A 20488-nucleotide genomic window follows, 5' to 3' on the forward strand; every position below is an offset into this window, starting at 1 on the left:
AATGCAGCTCAGTCCAAATATCAATAGGTTGCAACAGGAAAAAAAATGACAAATAGCTGTGGGCATGATATAAAAAAAACAGCGAAGGTTAGAAACAAGAACACATGGCAAACATTCTACCAATGCATACAGCAACTCTCCAATCAGAATGCAAAATTTCCACGGCGCACCTAAAATATGAGACTGTTGTAAATTACAAGGACATATATAGTTAATTACTCAAATTATCTATCCAATTGAATACAGGCGATCAAATCCTAGCTCTCCTCTGCGATTTTTGTCCCTTGCATGCAAATAGGTTAATTTCCATATTCTGTGTTGCTAAGAACCGGGACCTCCCTTCCGTAAAGGTAGGAGACTCTCGGCTTAGCCAGCTTGAAGTAAAGCATAATCGTGCAGCAGCCAAAGCAACAAATAGCAGATATGCCTCCCTTACCAGAGGGCCATTGCTCTCTGTACTTCCCTTACCCCCTAAAGCATCATCACACCGGTGATTTGGACCTGTACATCTATAATTGAGCCAAGAAAATTCCCAATCTCCTATATATAGGAATCTAACAGAAGAGCAGAAAAAAGCATATGAACAATCTCTAACTGATGTGTCCTGCATCAATGACAGTTACCACTGGGCCTCCTACCCCATTTATATAATTTGACTGGAATTTAGTACGGATCAAAAACTGTCCAATTGTGCAATTGTGTCTAGTGGCTGGTTGGGCGGGGAGGGGTATGAAGGTTGGGAGGGGGTGTTCTGGAGAGAAGGGGGATTAAGGAAGAGTGAGAGGAGAGGGTATTAATGGGACTTTTAGCAGGCAAGAAGGTATGCCAACCCATTATAGTTCAATTATATGCAGGAGGAGGTTTTATGGTCTAACTTTTTTCTTTTGCAAGGTTGAGGGATTGCGGTATAGCTTTACAGATGGCAGGTAGCTTTTATCAGACAGATCAAATATGCTATGTATCTGTGAGATTAAAATCTGTGGCCTTAATGACAGGGGTAACAGAAGGAGGATGCCACTTGGTCTGAAGCCAATGAGAGCAGATCTAGAGTGTCTGCAGGAAATGCATATTCCTTGGGGAAAGAAAGAGCTTTTGGCTGATCTTGTGCTATCACTTCTTGGCTGCACAGTTTATAGGAGGGTTGCAGTTCTGGATAATAAAACTAAGGGGTTCATTCTGACCTCGGCGGTAAAAGGCTCTTACCGCCGGTCAGAAGACCGCCATACTACCGCCGCGGCCGCGGTAACCCGCCACGGTCATTTTGACCAACAACTGCCTAGCCGCCAAAAACCCGACATCCACGGAAGGCCGCCTCATCAGCGGGCAGCGATAAACTGGAGATGACCAAACCTCCATTGCCACGCCAACACAAACACGCCCATGCCATTACGACCCACCAATCCACGCGGCGGTCATTCAACCGCGGTATTCCATTGGCGGTACACACCGCCGCGCTCAAAATACACACCCAGCTCCAAAACCCAGCCACATTCGACAATTTGAAATACACACACCTGATACACATACAAACACCACCCCCACACATCCAAGCAACTATAAAACACACACCCACATCACCCACAAACCCCCACTAGTTGGAAATCGGAGAGAAGGCGAGAGAGAGAGAGCGAGCGAGCACAGCAATTGAAAACCCCAACACACACAGGAACCCAACATCATCAACCACACCACATCTACGCACACATCACCAGACACCACCACTCACATCACCGCAAACACCACCCCACACCTCATCCACACCACCCCATGGCACCCCAAAGACACCCCAGGTTTTCGGACCAAGAACTCCGGGTCATAGTGGAGGAAATCATAAGGGTAGAGCCCCAGCTCTTCGGCACACAGGTGCAACACACCACAATATCCAGGAAGGCGGAGCTGTGGCAGAGGATTGTCGACAGGGTCAACGCTGTGGGACAGCATCCCAGAAACCGTGAAGACATCAGAAAGCGCTGGAACGACCTACGGGGGAAGGTACGGTCGATGGTCTCCAGACACAACATCGCTGTGCAGAGGACTGGCGGCGGACCACCACCCACTCCTCCCGAATTCACAGCATGGGAGCAAGAGGTCCTTAACATCCTGCATCCTGCGGGCCTCGCTGGAGTAGGCGGAGGAATGGACTCTGGTAAGTCTAGTCTCAACTACTCCCCCCCCAACCACCAGCATGCCAACCCACACCCCCACCCTCACCCCCAACCCCCCAGCACACACCCTCCCTGCCAATGTCTCACCAGCACAACCCACCCAACCCAAAACCAAACCCTGAATGCCAACACAAACCATGGACACCCATCACCTATGCATGACCACTGCACATACCCATCCCCCCCACAAACCACCCTCACAACTCCTGCCACAAGGGAATGCCAGCACTGGGGGACAAGGGCACCCACAAATCGCACACCATGGAACACACAGAAGCAATAACCATACTCTTTCACCCCTGCAGGGCCCGAACGCCAACACACCGGCCAGGAGGGTCCAGATATGTCCATCCCACCCCCAGAACAGGCCCGCAGTGAGGACAGCAGCTCTGTCGACCTGGAACCTGATGACCAGCCCGGACCATCGGGGACCTCTGGACAGTCGGTTCCCCACACACAGACACAGGCCACAGCAGACCTAACCCCCTCTGGGAATATCAGCACCGCTCCCACCCAGCGGGCCCATGCCTCTGTCTCCAGGACAGGTCAATCAGCGGTGTGTCCGCCACTACAGGGCACCCAGGCTGACCCAACACCCCAACAACAACAGGGACCTGGGGGCAGTGGTAGTGGGCACACCGTCCAGGGGACAGAGGCTCGGGGAAACAGGGCAACTGGAGGGCTGCAGTGCGACAGGGGTGGGAGGACAGGCCCAGGGAACCGACTCTCCAAGAGGCCCTCACCACCATCATGGGAGCATACCACCGCTCCCAGGAGACGATGGCGACGGTAATGGCCAGGTTCCAGGAGATCCAGGCACAGCAGGAGGAACGGTACATGGGGTACAGAGAGGAGCTCAGGAACATCGTCCAGGCCCTGAACCTAATAGTCACCACATTGCGGGACCATGTGGCACCCCAAAGGGCCCCTGTCACCAGCCCGGACCAGGAACAGCCTACCACCTCCGCCGGCGCTAGTGGACAGGATGCCCCCACACAACGACGGGCCACCAGAACCCCACCTCCTGCTGAAGATCAACCACCCCGCAAGAGGAGCCTGAGATCACAAAGGAAGACAGAGTAGGATGCCAAGACCCCCGCCAGCCTAAGATCCCCCCGGATGTCATTCCACTGTCCCACATCGTCACCCTGTCCAACCTTGAACTGCCCCTGCTCCATCCTTCCACAGGCATATGGACAATGCACCTGTGCGACCGAGAACTGGACTCTGCCATGGACATTACTCCACCCCCACCCATCACCGTTTTACTATCATGGACCTATATGTAGCACTTTAAATAAATCACTTATTGCACTTAAAACACTCAGGAGTCTGCTTGTATTCTTAACAAATGTATTACACATAACGGTTCAAAAATGTACAGTTACATTGTGATGACAACATACCAATGTCAATTTGCTTTACTCCATGGCCGAACAAACCAGAAGTCACGCAGTGGGTCATACAGCTCTGAAAAGCCAAGGGAAAGTCACAATTCAGTTGAAAGGAACTGGGGGGAAACACAGAAAGTAGAGATGCAGGAGGCCAGAAGTAAGTGTAAAATGCCGTGGGGGATTCTTACCTGGGTGCTAATGAAAATACTGTTGTATGACCGTGTCCCTGTTGTCCGTGTCCTCCCCGTCGTCTTCCTCCTCTTCACTCTCCACAGGCTCCACAGCTGCTACAACACCACCATCTGGACCATCCTCCTGCAGAAAAGGCACCTGGCGTCGCAATGCAAGATTGTGAAGCATACAGCAGGCCACGATGATCTGGCACACCTTCTTGGGTGAGTACATTAGGGATCCCCCTGTCATATGCAGGCACCTAAACCTGGCCCTCAGGAGGCCGAAGCTCCTTTCTATGATCCTCCTAGATCGCTCATGGGCCTCATTGTACCGTTCCTCTGCCCTGGTCCGGGGATTCCTCACTGGGGTCAGTAGCCAAGGCAGGTTGGGGTAACCAGAGTCACCTATTAGCCACACACGGTGTCTCTGTAGCTGTTTAATCACATAGGGGATGCTGCTATTTCGCATAACATACGCGTCAGGCACTGACCCAGGGAACATGGCATTTACATGGGAGATGTACTGGTCAGCCAAACAGACCACCTGGACATTCATCGAATGGTAACTTTTCCTGTTTCTGTACACCTGCTCATCGTCTTTTGGGGGTACTAAGGCCACATGGGTCCCATCAATGGCACTAATGATGTTGGGGATATGTCCAAGGGCATAGAAGTCAGCCTTCACAGTGGCCAAATCACCCTCCTCAGGGAAAATAATGTAGCTCCGCATGTATTTCGTCAGGGCAGACAACACTCTGGACAAAATCTTAGAAAACATAGGCTGAGACATCCCTGATGACATGGCCACTGTTGTCTGAAAAGACCCACTTGCCAAAAAATGGAGGACTGACAGAACCTGCACCAGAGGGGGAATTCCTGTGGGTTGGCGGATGGGGGACATCAGTGCTGGCTCCAGCTGGGCACACAGTTCATGTATAGTGGCTCGGTCAAGTTGGTAGTGAAGTATTATATGACGTTCCTCCATTGTCGACAGGTCCACCAGCGGTCGGTACATGGGAGGATTCATCCTTCTCCTCGCAAGTCCCAGCGGACGGTGCCTAGGAAGGACAACATGGAGCACAGAGTCAAGCAACCCACAGGTACGTAACTACAGCTTGCACAGTACACAATTCTCAATGCATTGAATGGCTTGTATGAGTGGCAATGCAAGGCCTAGGCCTGTGTGACGCAGTAGTAATTAAGCCCTGTGGTCCCTTGTAATGGCGGCTGCCTGACCTGAGAAGTGTGACAGTGGGATGTGAGGTCAATGCGCTGGCGTGACACACCGTGGCGGTAGGCGGTCGAAGACCGCGGCGCAAAGCCGCATTGGTTAACATCGAGCCCTATGGGTTTCACGAGCCAATGACTAGCTGCGCCGGCGGTCGCGGAATGCACCGCGGCGGTACGCGCCGCCGCGGCCGTGACCGCCATTTTCTATCTGGTTAATCACTCGAGACCTGATCATCCACAGGAGAGGACCTATACTGCAAGTGCTGCTGTGACCTCGGTCTGGGAGATACAATGGCTGCTGCGACTGGGGAAAGGGCCCCTGCCTTCACTACAGAAGAGTTGGAGAAACTTGTGGATGGGGTCCTGCCCCATTATGCGCGACTCTACGGTCCTCCAGACCAACAGGTAAGTACACTGTGTGCATGTTGAATGGGCTATGCCTGGGTTGTGTATGGTGGATGTAAGATGGTGGGGTGGGGGGACAATGACGAGTGCAAGGCACGACAGATGAGAGCATGTGCCACATGGCAAGGTTGGGGAGGGGGGACAATCGCATCTATCATGAGGAAAATTGATGATATTTCAATTTCCACCCTGGACATGTCAAATAGGTCAGCGCCCATCAGAAGATCGACAGTTGGCGTGCCATCGCCAAGGAAGTCCGGACCCTGGAGGTCCACAACAGAGGGGGCACCCACTGCCGCAAGAGGTGGGAGGACATCCGCCGCGGGACCAGGAAGACCGCCGAGTCACTGCTGGGGATGGCCTCCCAACCTAGGAGGGGTGCCAGTCGTACCCTGACCCCCCTGATGTCCCGGATCCTGGCGGTGGCCTACCCCGATTTGGATGGGCGCGTGACGACATCACAGCAGACACAAGGGGGTGAGTACCAGCACATTCAGCTATCTTTACGCGCAGTGGAGGTGCCTGGGTGGGGGAGGAGGGCTGTGGGTGACATTAGGCCAGGGCGCTTTCTGTATTGTATTCCTCTCCTTTAGCCATGTCCCTGTGCCCCCGCCCCCACCTCTGTACGGTGACAGGTACAGCTAGCCATGGTCCTGCATCACCCATGTGCGCGTTTGTTGTCCCTAGACCTGTTGACCCAGTCACAAGTACTCAGTAGTGTACCCCGATTGCGCGGCTTAGTGCATGAGGCTCCTGTGTCTGTCCTCTCCGCCAACGGTGTTGACAATGCATGTACTCAACCTTTTATTATGTCTCCCCCCACCCTTTTTCTTTCTCTTCTTGTGCATGTGTGCTTCAGCATCATCAGGCGGAGGAGACTTGGCACCGGAGCACGAGGGAGCTGCGACTCACAAGGCCCCGGTGGGCCATGGAACAGACAGCGAGGCCACCAGTGATACGGAGGGCGAGGGGAGCTTCACAACGGGGAGCCGTGGTGAAACCAGCGACACCGACACGTCCTCGGATGGGAGCTCCCTAGCCACCCAGCGCACCAGCTCCGCCCTTCCAAGCAGCCCATCAGCCTACGCTCCGTGCCCACTCGCCCAAGAAGGCGGGCATCTCCTTCGCCCCAGGCACCTCAGCCCCAGCCCCTGTTACCCCTGCTGCCCTCAGTGAGGAGGTCATTGACCTCCTGAGGACCATCATTGTTGGGCAGACTACCCTTTTGAATGCCATCCAGGGGGTAGAGAGGGAGGTGCATCGTAGCAATTCATACCTGGAGGGCATTCATTCGGGTCAGTCTGCCCATCAACGATCGTTCAATTCTCTGGCCTCAGCACTGACGGCAGCCATTGTCCCTGTTTCCAGCCTCACTCTTCTAACTGCCTCCAGCCTGTCTCTGTCTCCTGTTCCTCTGCCTATCCCATCCACACCATCAGACCAGCCTGCACACACCTCAACACCCAAGGGCAGCTCATCCAGACATAAGCACCACAGATCACACAAACATTCACCCAAGCAACACCCAGATGCAGACATGGCAACAGTCACTACCACCCCTGTGTCCCCCTCCTCCTCGTCTCACTCCCCCCTCCCTGTGACATCTCCACTCACACCTGCATGCACACCACCAACAGCCAGTACACCCATCACCAGCACACCCTCCAGTACAGTCCGCACACGTGCAGTCACCACCCCCACTGCCATTTACACGTCCCCTGTGTGCTCTCCCACTGTGTCTGTCACCCCCTCTTCCAAGACACACAAACGCAGGCAGCCACCCACCCAACAGCCAACCACCTCACGACAGCCTCCAGCCCATGCACCTTCACCCAAGGACAGCACACCTGACTCTCCTACAACCACCTCCTCTTCCTCCACTCCCATAACCACTGCACCTACCGTTTACCTTGGTCCTAAAAAGTTTTACCTCTCCAATCTTGACCTCTTTCCCTCACCTGACCCACCCCCTCCATCTGCTAAGAGTCCCAAGAGCACCTCAGCCACCACCAGCCCGGGTTCACGTGTCAGCGTAGTCCATGGATTTTGGAGTCCCCCCTTTGCCAGCAGTGAGACATCGGTCAGCAGCAAGGGGACAGCCAGCCCCCCACCCCTGGAAAGAGGACCCGGAAAGTGAGGGGCCGCCGCGGGAGGAGTGCCACGGCTGCCCCCAAGGACCAACCTTCGGACACTTCACCTGCAACAACATCCAGGGGAGGCAAGGCCCAGAGAGCCACAGTGAAGGAGGGCAAGGGCAGCAGGGCGGAGAAGTTAGGCAGCAGGAGCGCGGACCAGGAGGGCCCCACAAGCCCCATCCCGGGTGTGAGGGAGGACACCCAAGGGCCCAGGACACCGTCACCGAAGGGTCCAGCAACTGCACGGTCGGAGGGCGACTGAGCAGGGAGTCCTGCCCAGGTCTGACTCCCTGGAATTACAGGAGAAGCACCGCTGAAGAGGGCCCCGCCGTCCAGAAAGGCACCGCTGAACAGGGCCCCGCCGGGAGGAGCACCGCTGAAGAGGGCCCCGCCGTGCAGGAAGGCACCGCTGAAGAGGGCCCCGCAGTGCAGGAAGGCACCGCTGAAGAGGGCCCCGCCGTCCAGAAAGGCACCGCTGGACAGGGCCCCGCCGGGAGGAGCACTGCTGAAGAGGGCCCCGCCGTGCAGGAAGGCACCGCTGAAGAGGGCCCCGCCGTGCAGGAAGGCACCGCTGAAGAGGGCCCCGCCGGGAGGTGCACCGCTGAAGAGGGCCCCACCGTGCAGAAAGGCACCGCTGAAGAGGGCCCCGCCGTGCAGAAAGGCACTGCTGAAGAGGGCCCCGCCGTCCAGAAAGGCACCGCTGAAGAGGGCCCCGCCAAGACAGGCCCCGCTCCGCTGGGCCCTTCCTGTCAAGCACCGCTCCGCTGGGCCCCGCCGTCTCAAGCACCGCTCCTCTGGGCCCCGCCGTCTCAAGCACCGCTCCTCTGGGCCCCGCCGTCTCAAGCACCGCTCCTCTGGGCCCCACCGTCTCAAGCACTGCTCCTCTGGGCCCGCCGTCTCAAGCACTGCTCCTCTGGGCCCGCCGTCTCAAGCACCGCTCCGCTGGGCCCTTCCTATCAAGCAACGCTCCGCTGATGCCCTTCCTGTCAAGCACCGCTCCGCTGGGGCCTTCCTGTCAAGGACCGCTCCGCTGGGGCCTTCCTGTCAAGGACCGCTCCGCTGGGCCCTTCCTGTCAAGCACCGCTCCGCTGGGCCCTTCCTGTCAAGCACCGCTCCGCTGGGCCCTTCCTGTCAAGCACCGCTCCGCTGGGCCCCGCCGTCTCAAGCACCGCTCCTCTGGGCCCCGCCGTCTCAAGCACCACTCCGCTGGGCCCTTCCTGTCAAGCACCGCTCCGCTGGGCCCTTCCTGTCAAGCACCGCTCCGCTGGGCCCTTCCTGTCAAGCACCGCTCCACTGGGCCCTTCCTGTCAAGCACCGCTCCGCTGGGCCACTCCTGTCAAGCACCGCTCCTCTGGGCCCCGCCGTCTCAAGCACCGCTCCTCTGGGCCCCGCCGTCTCAAGCACCGTTCCTCTGGGCCCCGCCGTCTCAAGCACCGCTCCGCTGGGCCCTTCCTGTCAAGCACCGCTCCGCTGGGCCCCGCCGTCTCAAGCACCGCTCCTCTGGGCCCGCCGTCTCAAGCACCGCTTCTCTGGGCCCCGCCGTCTCAAGCACCGCTCCGCTGGGCCCCGCCGTCTCAAGCACCGCTCCGCTGGGCCCTTCCTGTCAAGCACCGCTCCGCTGGGCCATTCCTGTCAAGCACCGCTCCTCTGGGCCCCGCCGTCTGAAGCACCGCTCCTCTGGGCCCCGCCGTCTCAAGCACCGCTCCTCTGGGCCCCGCCGTCTCAAACACCGCTCCGCTGGGCCCCGCCATCTCTAACACCGCTCCGCTGGGCCCTTCCTGTCAAGCACCGCTCCGCTGGGCCCCACCGTCTCAAGCACCGCTCCTCTGGGCCCCGCCGTCTCAAGCACCGCTCCACTGGGCCCCGCCGTCTCAAGCACCGCTGGCCCAATGACTGTGCCGGTTCTGTGTTGTGCTAATGTTCACGCTGCACTCGGGCCACCCTGCCTCCCCCATTGCCTGTGGAGACTGTTATCCACTTGATGGACTGTGACTTTGCACTCCCCTGGATATGTCAGTGGGCAAGCCACCCACTGTAGAGACTTGAGAGACTGTGGCTTTGCACTCCCCAGGATATGACAGTGGGCAAGCCACCCACTGTAGAGACTTGAGAGACTGTGGCTTTGCACTCCCCAGGATTGAACAGCGGGCATGGTGGCCCCTTCTTGGATCTGGCGTCGTGGACTCATGTGGCTGTGGTGCCCCCCCTTCCCTTCCCCCTGAGGTGCCTGTGGTTTTGTCATCTGATGCCCCTGCAGTGTTCTCTCCAACGGACTCAGGTCTCCTGTGTGGGCTTTGCCCATGTGTTGATACACTTTGGCCCATGGACATTTGCAATTTCTGTGACTGTGCAGGACTTTCTGCCTCTATTTCTCGGTCACGCAATGTTTACATTTGAAATTTTTTGCTTCATTTTCCTATTTTACCATGTCTTCAATGAACCTATTTTTTACATAAATGTTGTTTCTCACTTTAATCATATCTTTTCGTTATTCCGGGGGGTTTGGGTGGGGTCACTTTGACTTGGTGCTCTGCATTGGTGTGTAGATAGTTGGGGGGTGGGTGTGATGCGTATGTGTGTGCCCGTAACCCTTCCTCCTCCCCCCCTCCCCTGTGTCGTAGGTGCGGTACTCACCGTAGTCGTCTGCGCCGGAGATCGTACTCGTGGTAGATGAGCAGGTAGACGAGAGCGGGTAGGATGTGTAATTCGGGCTCCATGCTGTCCTCCGTCCTCGTGGAGTGTATAGAGGTGAGCGTTTTCCCGTTCGTAGTCTGTTTCCGCCGTGTTTTTATCGGCGGGGCTCCCGCCCCGGAAAAGGTGGCGGATTGGTGAGTTGTGATAGGGTGGGCGGTACATTGTCTGCCGCCTGCCTGTTGGCGGTGACCGCCGCGCTGTTTGTCGGTCCCGCCGTGGCGGTCGGAGTGTTAATGTGGCGGGCTCTGTTGGCGGTTCCCGCCAGGGTCAGAATTCCATTTTTTGAACCGCCAGCCTGTTGGCGGGTTGGCCGCCGCTTTATCACCGACCGCCAGGGTCAGAATGACCCCCTAAATGCTCAGCTGTCAGATGTGTAGCTGACAAACTGGGTCGGTGGGTTTCCAAGAATGTTGGCTGAGAGAAAGGAGACTGACCCTAAGTACCAGTTGTGGTTCAAACTTAGATGAGGCTATGGTCTCTGACTATTTCAATACTGAATTTTCAACTTGGCCTACCCCTATTACCTTATGTAGGGATTTCAATATACACTTAGATGCCGAGGGGTCTGCATCGACCCACACCTTATACTGGCTGGAAATCACTAGTTTACAGGGCACTACAACAGGTGGTTAGGGATTGGGGCTTATCAATGTATGGGATAAGATTAAGGCACCATATCCAGGGTTTACATTCTTTCCATTTCCACACAATAAATTGGTATGTTGAGAATTTTTCTTTGTGCCTACTTCTCTTAGTGTCTGGTGTAAGAAGCTGGCTCTCCATATTGTGTATGAAAATTATGTGCACTGTGCAGAGAGTCCAAGCAACCCCACTTTGGTATCCAGAGGTAAAAAGGGGACCACCTAATGCTCTGTTTTTGTGATAGTGTGAGTGAGCAGTTAGGCTAATCCCGGAGATGTGCTAAGAATTTATTTTACTCACAATATTGGTAAATGTGGACACACTCAGAAGAACAACTTAAGACCAATTTACAACAATGTAAGATCATCAATATATGGTAAATACTTCTTTTGTTATGATTTTTCAAAGTTTAGAAAATGTTCTGTTTTTGTGCATTATTATGCACCATAGGAATTAATGAGAAGATCTTTAAAAATGCATTTAAAATCAGGTAATGGTCTCACAAGAGTCACCTTCTGTATTTAAGTTGAGGTCCTCAAGAGTTCCGATGGGCCAGCTGGAGAAGTTCAGACGATTTCTGGTTTGAGCAGGACTAGGTGGCTGAATGTCTTGGAGCTGGCACTTAAAGGAGAAAGGCACCACTTGGGAACACGCTGCACAGAGGGATTTAAATGTAGGTCCGCTAGGTCTCCTTGGGGAGTGGAGGTTGCAAGGGCTTGGGGACGCCTAGAGCACAGCTGGTTGGTCATTGCTCGGGCCAGGGAGGCCAGGTGCAGTGCAGGCAGGGTCAGCCAGGCATTGTGCGCCTTTGAGCCCTCATGGTCAGGGGCAGGTGTCTTTCAGGGCAGTGTGCATGCCAGCTGGGCCACTCAGGGGGTGGATCCCAGGTGTTGTGAAGTCTCTCAACTGGTGCTTGCTCCTGTGCTTTTAGGAGTCAAGAATGGACTCTTCTTCTGGGTGTCCAATGCAGGAGGTCAGGTACTCTGCGTAGTGGTAAGTCACAGCCCTAAAAAGTGTTCCGGGGCTGTTGTACAGTTAATGGCTTGGCTGTTTGTTCTGGGTCATTGGTCAGCAGCAGGTCACTACACCGGACTTCACTGGTTTCTTGCCTTCAGGGTGGGGGAGAGTTATACCTTCAATCAGAGGGAGGTTCTTAGCAATTAGTAGGAGGCTGGAGGTGCTCTGGGGTTTTGTAGGGTCCTTCAGGTTTCCAGGCAACAATTCTGTGGCCATGGCCAAGTCCTTGGAGCATTAGGCAGGGTTTGGTTTGGTGCCTTTTTCTTTGTGCAGCAGGACGTCAGTTCTCGTGCCTTGGGTCTTCTTTGTTTCCGATCTTCTTGTGTCTGTCGAATCTCAGTTCTTCATTTAGGAATGCCCCCTACATACTGTATTTTGTGGGCGTTAGGGGGAGTACCTGGAAGTAGCCAATGGTCCACTTACCTTATGGTGACTACACTCACTATGGCCAATTTACCACCGGCTAACGCCATTCCAACGCACCGGGCGGGCGTCTTATTTATGGATTGACGTTAGCCGGCGCTGTGGCCTGGTTAGAGTAAAAAGAAAATGACTCTAACCGGGCAAGGAAGGCGTAAGGAAGAATGGGGGTTGTGCGTCAAAAAATGGTGCAAGTCAGGTTAGAGTAAAAAATCATGGCTCTAACCGGACTTGCGCCATTTGTTGATGCACAACCCCCATTGAAATGACTCCTGTCTTAGGAAAGACAGGAGTCATGCCCCCCTGTCCAATGGCCATGCCCAGGGGACTTCTGTCATTGGGCACAGTGGCATTTAAGGGGGCCCAAGTTGGGCTCCCCTATGTCACAAATTTGGCGCAAACAGAGTACAAATATGCCCCTAAGTGAGCACTTCCTGTGGGAAGGGGACACATCCCTAACCATTACTGGTATTTTTTCTAGCATTCAAGATGGAGGGAAATGAAATGGAGTGGTCACCTCCCTGCCACTCCTGAGGGGTGGTGCAGGCTGAGGGTGGCCACTCCTCCTATTCTTGATAAGTTTCCCACTGGTGTTCTTGCTCAAAGTAGGGGTAAAACCATTGGGCTGCTTTCTGCTGCTAGCAGCAGAGGCAGGGGTCAGATTTCAAAGGTGACAAGGCCTTTGAAGCTGACTGCTGGTGCAGGGCGTCTGCCTAGGGGAGGAGATGTGACACCTCCACCCAGAAAAGGCTTTGTGTTCTGACTCCTGAGAGCAGAGGCTCTCACCCTAAGAGTCCAGAATCATGTCTGGTGGTGGCAGACTTTTTAGGATCAGCCGGCAACCATGCCAGGACCTCTAAGGTGCCCTCTGGGTACATTTTATAATAAATCCCACACTGGCATCAGTGTGGATTTATTATTCTGAGTTGTTTGATACCAAGCAACTCAGGATTCAGAGAGGCCATCATGTAGCTGGGAACTCGTAATGACCAGTGTCCTGCATATGCATCTGTAATGGGTTCCCTGTATGCTTACAATGTCTAAGAATTGACAAAGACACATTAGGGGTATATTTGCTCATGCACAAATATACCCTCACATGCACTATAGTGCACCCTGCATAGTGTTGCAAGGCCTGCCAGAGGGGTGACCAACCTATTTTACATGCAGTGTTAGTGGATATAACACTCTTAGTGAGTGCCATGTCGAGTTTGCAACTTTGGGTACAGCTTGTCAGGCACTTGCAATGGCAGTCTGCATGAGGCTGGTTTGCAGCATCTCAGAGTGTCCCAATTGGTGCTGCAGATCTTAGGGGCTCTCTTCAGTAGCCATACCCTAGGTACCAGGGGTACTATTTACTTGGGTCTTACCAGGGTGACTGCATCATACAGTTTTGGGGGAAGAGATCTGACCTTGGGATCCTGTTTAGCAAGGACCCATGGCACTTACAAGACCAAGCTGATCTGCTCTAAAGAAGCAGGATTTGCTGATCATTGAGTGGTGTACTTAGGTATCAGAATAACATCAGCTTTGGGTCATCTAGTTGAAGAAAGTCTTACCCCATTGCTATGCAATATCAAGCAGGAACTTATGAGAATCAATCATATTCACCTCGCACTGGTGGGGAGGTGTAAGGTGTTAAAAATGATGATTCTACCAAGGTTGCTGTATGTATTTAGGGCAGTCCCTTGGAAATTAATTAATCTTGGTTGGCAACACCTGAAGGGATTGTTCTAGCTTTTGTGGGAATTGAGGACACCTAGAAGGCAGCTAAGTATATGGTCCTCCCTAAAGCTGTGGAAGCTGTGGAAGCTGTTATGTTATGCTTTATTACTGGTCCTGTATGCTTCAACATATGGAGATTCTTATCAAGGCTGGACAAAACATTGGAAAAGCGCCACCAAATTATGAGCTGCATTTAAGGGCCAGAGCATGTTTATTGAAAAATCTCAAACCAAGTTATTACAAGAAGAACAGATTTAAAATTATAAGAGGAGTATACAGGGTAGGGAGACCAATAGTTCGGACAGTGCGAATTACCAAATATAAGTGGTATACACCATTATGGGCTTCACCAGCACTCCCTTGTGTCTTTCATGATGCAGTGGACAGGAAATTGGCACAGTATGGTATTTTGGAATTAGGCAACCTTTTTGAGCAGAATGCAGCACACATTGAAAGAGCAAAAAATGAGGAGAAATAAGATATGTGTCCTCATCGTGCCTCCCTTTGGCAGGCTTAAGGTTTTGGTCCATACCTGGGTTTACAGACTCTTGTAAATCTGGGGATGCATCAAAATCCATGAATATTGTGTAGGAACACCTATCAAAACGCCCATGGAATGCTTCCCTAATAAAAAGTAAGGCAACACACCGATTTGTGCTGCTGTGCTTAACTCCATATCAATGAAGCCATTCGAACTCATGCAAAGTGCCTTTGCATGGCCTCATAGATATGGTTGAAAGGTGTGTGTAGTTGTTGCATCACTAAAATTGATGCAACAGCAGCACAAGCCTCTCATAAATATGCCCCTGGGTGCATGGTTGGCAGAGGAATACATCCTGTCCTAGAAGGAACCACAATCCTAGTCAGAGTAAGTCACAAACACATCCTAATTTAACCTGTGCTTAACTCCTGGTAGCTCAGCACTGAGCAGTCAAGCTTAACTTAAGAGGCAATGTGCAAAATGTTTTGTGCAACACTAAAACAGTAAAACAGTGAAAACTCCACACAAAAGGATACCACACCTGGTTAAAAAATAGAGCTTATTTTAATGAACCAAAACAAAATAAAAAAAATCCACTTAGTAGAACTCGACCTAAAGACTAAACTAAAATGTAGGGCTTAACAGCATAAAGCACCAACTGGGACTATCTGGTTGTGCTAGACTGACTCAAATCTGAAAAGTCAGTCTGACCTCAATTGATTGCTGGTTGGATACAGGGACCAACCTTGACCCGCTGAAAATCAAGGAAGATTTGAGGAGCAGGGGAGGCAAGACATCGTCATTGATCCTTCAGATGTAGGCAATGTATTGATTCACAGCCACACAAGTTCGGAGATGTGTCAGAACTAGAGGTGATGCATCATGCTGCCAGTGATGCAATGTCCCTGATCCTCACAACAAAGACAATGGGTCAACATTGATAGAGATGTGGAGGTTCTGGACTACAGAAGCACTTTATACCCACTTTCATGGACCCAAGGCTGGACTGACGCCACATGGCAGGGTAGGACTGATAGATGGCAGGGTTGTTAAGCCTAGTGAGTCCGCCTCCCCAATCAAGACAGCTAATGGCCAATTCAGGCTCTGCTAATCCCACTACTGTGTGATTGTCTGGGAGAAATTTGCAAAGTCCCAAATGTCAGTTATACCCAGTCCTATGAGCTAAGGCAGGCTGCAGGCACAAACGATAAGGGCAGGAAAAAGCCAACTTTCTAAAAGTGGAATTTTCAAAACTATGATACATTCAACTTTACCAATAAACAGGGTTTATCATTACAGGTCAATAGGTACCAAACATGACCTATCTTTCCCTTCTAATTTAGGAATTTCAGCATATTAAGGAATCCCCAAAGTTATCCTATGAGTGGGGTAGGCCTCACAGTAGTGAAATACACATTTGGGTGTTTTCACTTTCAGAACATGTAAAACTTAAAGTAGATGTCCTACCTTTTAATTGCACTGCACTCTGCCCTACGGGCTACCCAGGTCCAACATTAGTGGTAGTATGAAAAGGGGAGTTTAAGGCTTTGCAAGGGTTTTTGAAGATCAAGTCGACATGGCAGTTTAAATTGCACCCAGAGTCTCTGCAATGGTCGGCCTGAGGCATGTTTGAGGGCTACTTGAGCGGGTGGCACAAGCAGTGCTTCAGACCTACTAGTAGCATTGAATTCACAGGCCCTGGACCTGTAGTACACTTTACTAGGAACACATATGTAAATTAAATATGTCAATTTTGTATGTACCAATCTAACTCTGTTTAAGGGAGAGAGCACAAGCTCTTCAGCACTGGTTAGCAGTGGTAAAGTGCACAGAGTCCCCAGGCCAACAAAAACAAATTCAGCAAAATAGGAATGAAGGAAAAAAAGCACAGAGGGCCATTTCCAACATTAATATAAATACAGATAGATATAATGAGTCAGTAGAAAGTGAACAGTATAAACATCGCAGATAGACACATTGAAAAGTAAATGATATACACTTACTCAAAAAGTACTGACTTAAAATACATGTGAAAACATAGGTTACAGATAAAATTAAGCTTTTGGAACACTTGGGCCCATCAAACTCCTAGTGCTAGCCTGAGCACAAACTGTGCAATACTTAAGCAGAGATTGTGTGGGGCTCCATATGTTACAGGAGCTGTATCATCAACAGCTAGAGCCCTATCATTGCCTGAGTGCAGACCAGGAATGTGTTTTTCTGCAACTGAGGGTTCTAAAGTACATACACAGAACTTGAAATTTCTCCTGGTTAGTGTATATACATTAGATAGAACAAGCCTGAAAATGAAAAAGGCAGTCTTTACGCACTGCCTTAATGCATTAGCTAGTTGACATTTTTGGTTATATTTATGGCATTTAGACACCTGAAGGCAATAACGAGCCTCAGTTACTCACTGATCTGCCACAGCTAATCATGATACAGCTTCAGGTGCACAATATACCCCAGATTCTGAGACTTCCCCTTGCATGGGGGGGGGGTGCAAAATGCAAATTAGCTCCTACATGTGTGGCATGATTAAACAAGTACCAGATAATTGTGTTAGATTGTCCTTGCCTAAAATTGCAGCCTTCATTCTCTTTTGGGGTGCAAATTCCTGCTCAAGACCCTTTCAGCATTACCATATAAGCTTTCATCATGGATAAAGGACCTGTCATATCACAACCCAGGGATCTGCAATGAACTCAACAACTGTTTTCTGAATGGGAGTATAATTTGTGATGTTGCATCACAAAAGAGCCTGACAAATGAATATCAAATAGGCAGGCCACAATTTGAATAGCCCTGAGTTAATGTATGGATGGAGACCTGCAAGGGACAGCGGACCTCCATTTCTGTATATGCTTTCCCAAACAGATCTTTTTTTAAATCGACCAATGTTCCATAAAAGCCTTGCGTGCCGCTCTTTAAAAAAGATGCTTCCTCATTGGAAGAAATAAGAGGGACAAGTAGTTACCTCCTGGATCTCTTCCCAATGCATTTATGGCAACTAACATGATTCATGAAGTGGAAGGTGCCCCAATGAGACATCTTGCCCTTTGCAAATCAAGTCCCTTTGGCGGTCGCAGACACTGATTTTGTAAATCACCGGGTTTGTGACCAGTGGTGGCTGGTGACATTTCAAAGCAGTGGCACACAAAAGTTGATGAATTATACATAGTAAGTCAGGTCAACCACTATATATGTGTGATTACTATGCTTACTAGGTAAGCAAAGCTCACTTAATCAGTGTAACTTCCAGATACCATGGTTACTAGACATTTACTAGACATTTAACATATGCATACAGAGCCAATTCATATTTCTGACCAGCATTTCCAGCCCTGACGTCTTCCCTAATGATCTGGTGATAGGCCAGCTTCTTTTGCAGTAATTAAAAGGGAAATCACTAATTACAAGAAAAGGGCAGCTACGTGTGCTGTTGTGGGGTGGATAGCTTTGTTGACCGCTTATCTGCACCACATGGTGATATCCCTCAGTGCCATGAGACAGGAAAACACTAGCATACACGTGCTATAGATAATGGCAAGCTGTCCTGCTGGGTTGTCTGAACAATGGTATTGTGACAACTGGTGGGGCAGGGGCAGAGTCAGTCACATGCCAGGAAATCCAATGATTGCTTCTAACCCCACTTTGGAGTAAAAAGCATAAAACAAGTTTACAAAAGTATCAAGACGTTCACATAATGAATGGCTACAACCCCTGTCCCCCTATTGGTTTGAGTTTCCATAAAACGAAGACATAAATAAAAATGACCCAAATCAGGCCTCACAGAGCTTGAAATCAAAGCCAGGCCATCACTTCCTCCATCCCCGGCCTGCTCACGCTCATCTGCTAAACTGTGGCTTCCTTCATTGTGGTAATGTGCGCACCAAAAAGGCCCCTGACTCTGCAGCTAAATGAGGTCTCTTAAGTCAAGTGTTGCAGCTGCTCCTCCTTGCAGTTTCCAGAAAAGTAAAACTCTCTGGATTGACCCATAGGATCGATGAACGCTGCAATTGACTCTGCCCCCCACCCTAGCCCACTTGTTGCAATCTAAGGTGGGAAGGAATAACAGCAGTTGCAGGGTGGCAATGAAGGAGGGAGGGGTCAGTGACAAATCCACTCCTTCATTATTCCCATGAGCCAGCCCCACCCTTGCCCATTTACTTTAATGGAAATGTTACTATCCTACACTGGGTAATTGTATACAACGCCCATATGAAAGCCTATGCCTCGTAGGTAAAATCCACCAAGTCCACAACTTGTCGTCACTGGCCAGTCTTATGCCTTCGGGGCCAGGAAGACCTTGACCAGCCCTGACATGTGCAAAAACCAGCCTTAGGGCATTTTTCCAACCCTTACTCCTCCCCACAAGAGGATGCAGACTGCAACTGGTTTGTGACTGAGCAGCAAGTTCAATTTGCTTCCAGCTACTCGATCTTCGTTGCATCCTCTATTGTCTGCCCCCAAGGTGGAAGGGCGACGCCCCTTTTGTGAGTTAATACCAGCCGCACCTGTGACTGCAACCAGAAAAGGGCTTTGCATATCGGGCTCCTGGTACCTTGTAAATAAATGGCAGGAAAGTGTATTCAGGTTTTAGGAACACTCTAAACCCAGCAGGATTTGCAAATATGTACTACTCACAAGTGACTTTTGGAACATTGCGATTTCTGGCACGGGTTAGCAATGTGCGACACATTGTAAAGATAACTGGGTTCAAATAAAATATGCATTGGAATTAGAAGTGGTGTTGAGCAAACATAAAACATTGAATTGTTCACGTGATTCTCTTTCTGCTCTTGAGATCAACTGAATAATTGTTTTTTGTTCAAACTCGGTAGTTCAACATGAATCATCGCTTTCTGCAGCACAGAAAGTTTAATGAAATGACCTCGACCAGTGAGCCAGAAATGAGCACTTTTAGATTTCTACATCGTATTTTAATCTTACCTCTAATAGCATTTTAGTTTCAAGGCCATATGTCTGTTTACTGGTGAAATTATTTGCAGGTAATGCTAATTTCTCTCGCCTCCAGGAAATTGATGCTGGCGGATTAGATGCCACATCACAGCTGATGTTAATTGGATTTCCTTCCCAAGAATAATACGTTGTTTGGTTTGATACAAACTTTGGTGCATCTGGAATAAAACGAAACAAGTTTGTGATTTCACAGGCTTGCACTGAAACGCCACACTAACATATTTATATTCTGATGTATTTGTCAACACCATAACATTCCGACTTGAGTCCTTTTTGCAATAATGTCAAAACGGAGATGCCAAATTAGAAAATATGGATAGCTGTCAAGGCCTAATTTAAATAACTACTTTTAATACTTTTCATACTTTTAATACAAATACAACAATACATTAAAATAAAAATATAAGCACCCTTTACCTACATCAATTATATCACGCCTAGAATATTGTTTCGAAAAATGACAACGTTCGATTTTACTTTTGTATTTCATATAAACATGCTTTATATTCATTTATTTCAAGAGGCAACTGGGAACCCCAGATTCTAAAAGAAAACAGTCAATAAAATTGCAAAGATCTTCAGATCTGTAGGTTTTTTGGGGGAAAAATGTGACTTTATTTCGATATTGAGAACGCACCACTTATGTCCATCACATTGGGACTTGAGGTATTTTAAGACTCAACACATACATAGAACCAATTGATCATGTGGAAATAGCAGTTTCTCCAAATGCTCTGTGACCTTTTCAGCATTTCCGTCCTCACAATTATTGATGTCCTCAGTTCCTGCCCTCTAAAAACATCTTTAGGTTAGACTCTTAAACTGAGAGCCATTGGTGTGGGCTGGCAAGTCGCAATATGTTACTTAGTCATGACCAAAAAGGATTAAATATTGTGATCAATTTAATCGTTGTATGTTTTGGGTATCCAGTTCTTTAGATAGAGCCTATGGCTATCCTAACACATTAGCACAAAGCTCAAAGGAGTCAGATATGTGCTTTATTCCAAAAGTATTGGATGGGGGA

At 50.4% G+C, this 20488-nt stretch overlaps 1 protein-coding gene across 5 annotated transcripts in view; it reads right to left on the bottom strand.

The window, feature by feature from the left end:
- The window catches only part of NCAM2 (neural cell adhesion molecule 2), a 1466086-nt gene that overhangs the window by 415959 nt on the left and 1029639 nt on the right, over positions 1–20488 (bottom strand). For all 5 annotated transcript variants that reach the window (XM_069204093.1, XM_069204094.1, XM_069204098.1 and 2 more), the window contains one exon: positions 19435–19622. In XM_069204093.1, the coding sequence (XP_069060194.1) occupies positions 19435–19622 (188 nt within the window). The remainder of the gene's footprint in view (positions 1–19434; positions 19623–20488) is intronic.

This window comes from Pleurodeles waltl, chromosome 8 (assembly GCF_031143425.1).
Source record: "Pleurodeles waltl isolate 20211129_DDA chromosome 8, aPleWal1.hap1.20221129, whole genome shotgun sequence".
Classification (NCBI taxonomy): domain Eukaryota; kingdom Metazoa; phylum Chordata; class Amphibia; order Caudata; family Salamandridae; genus Pleurodeles; species Pleurodeles waltl.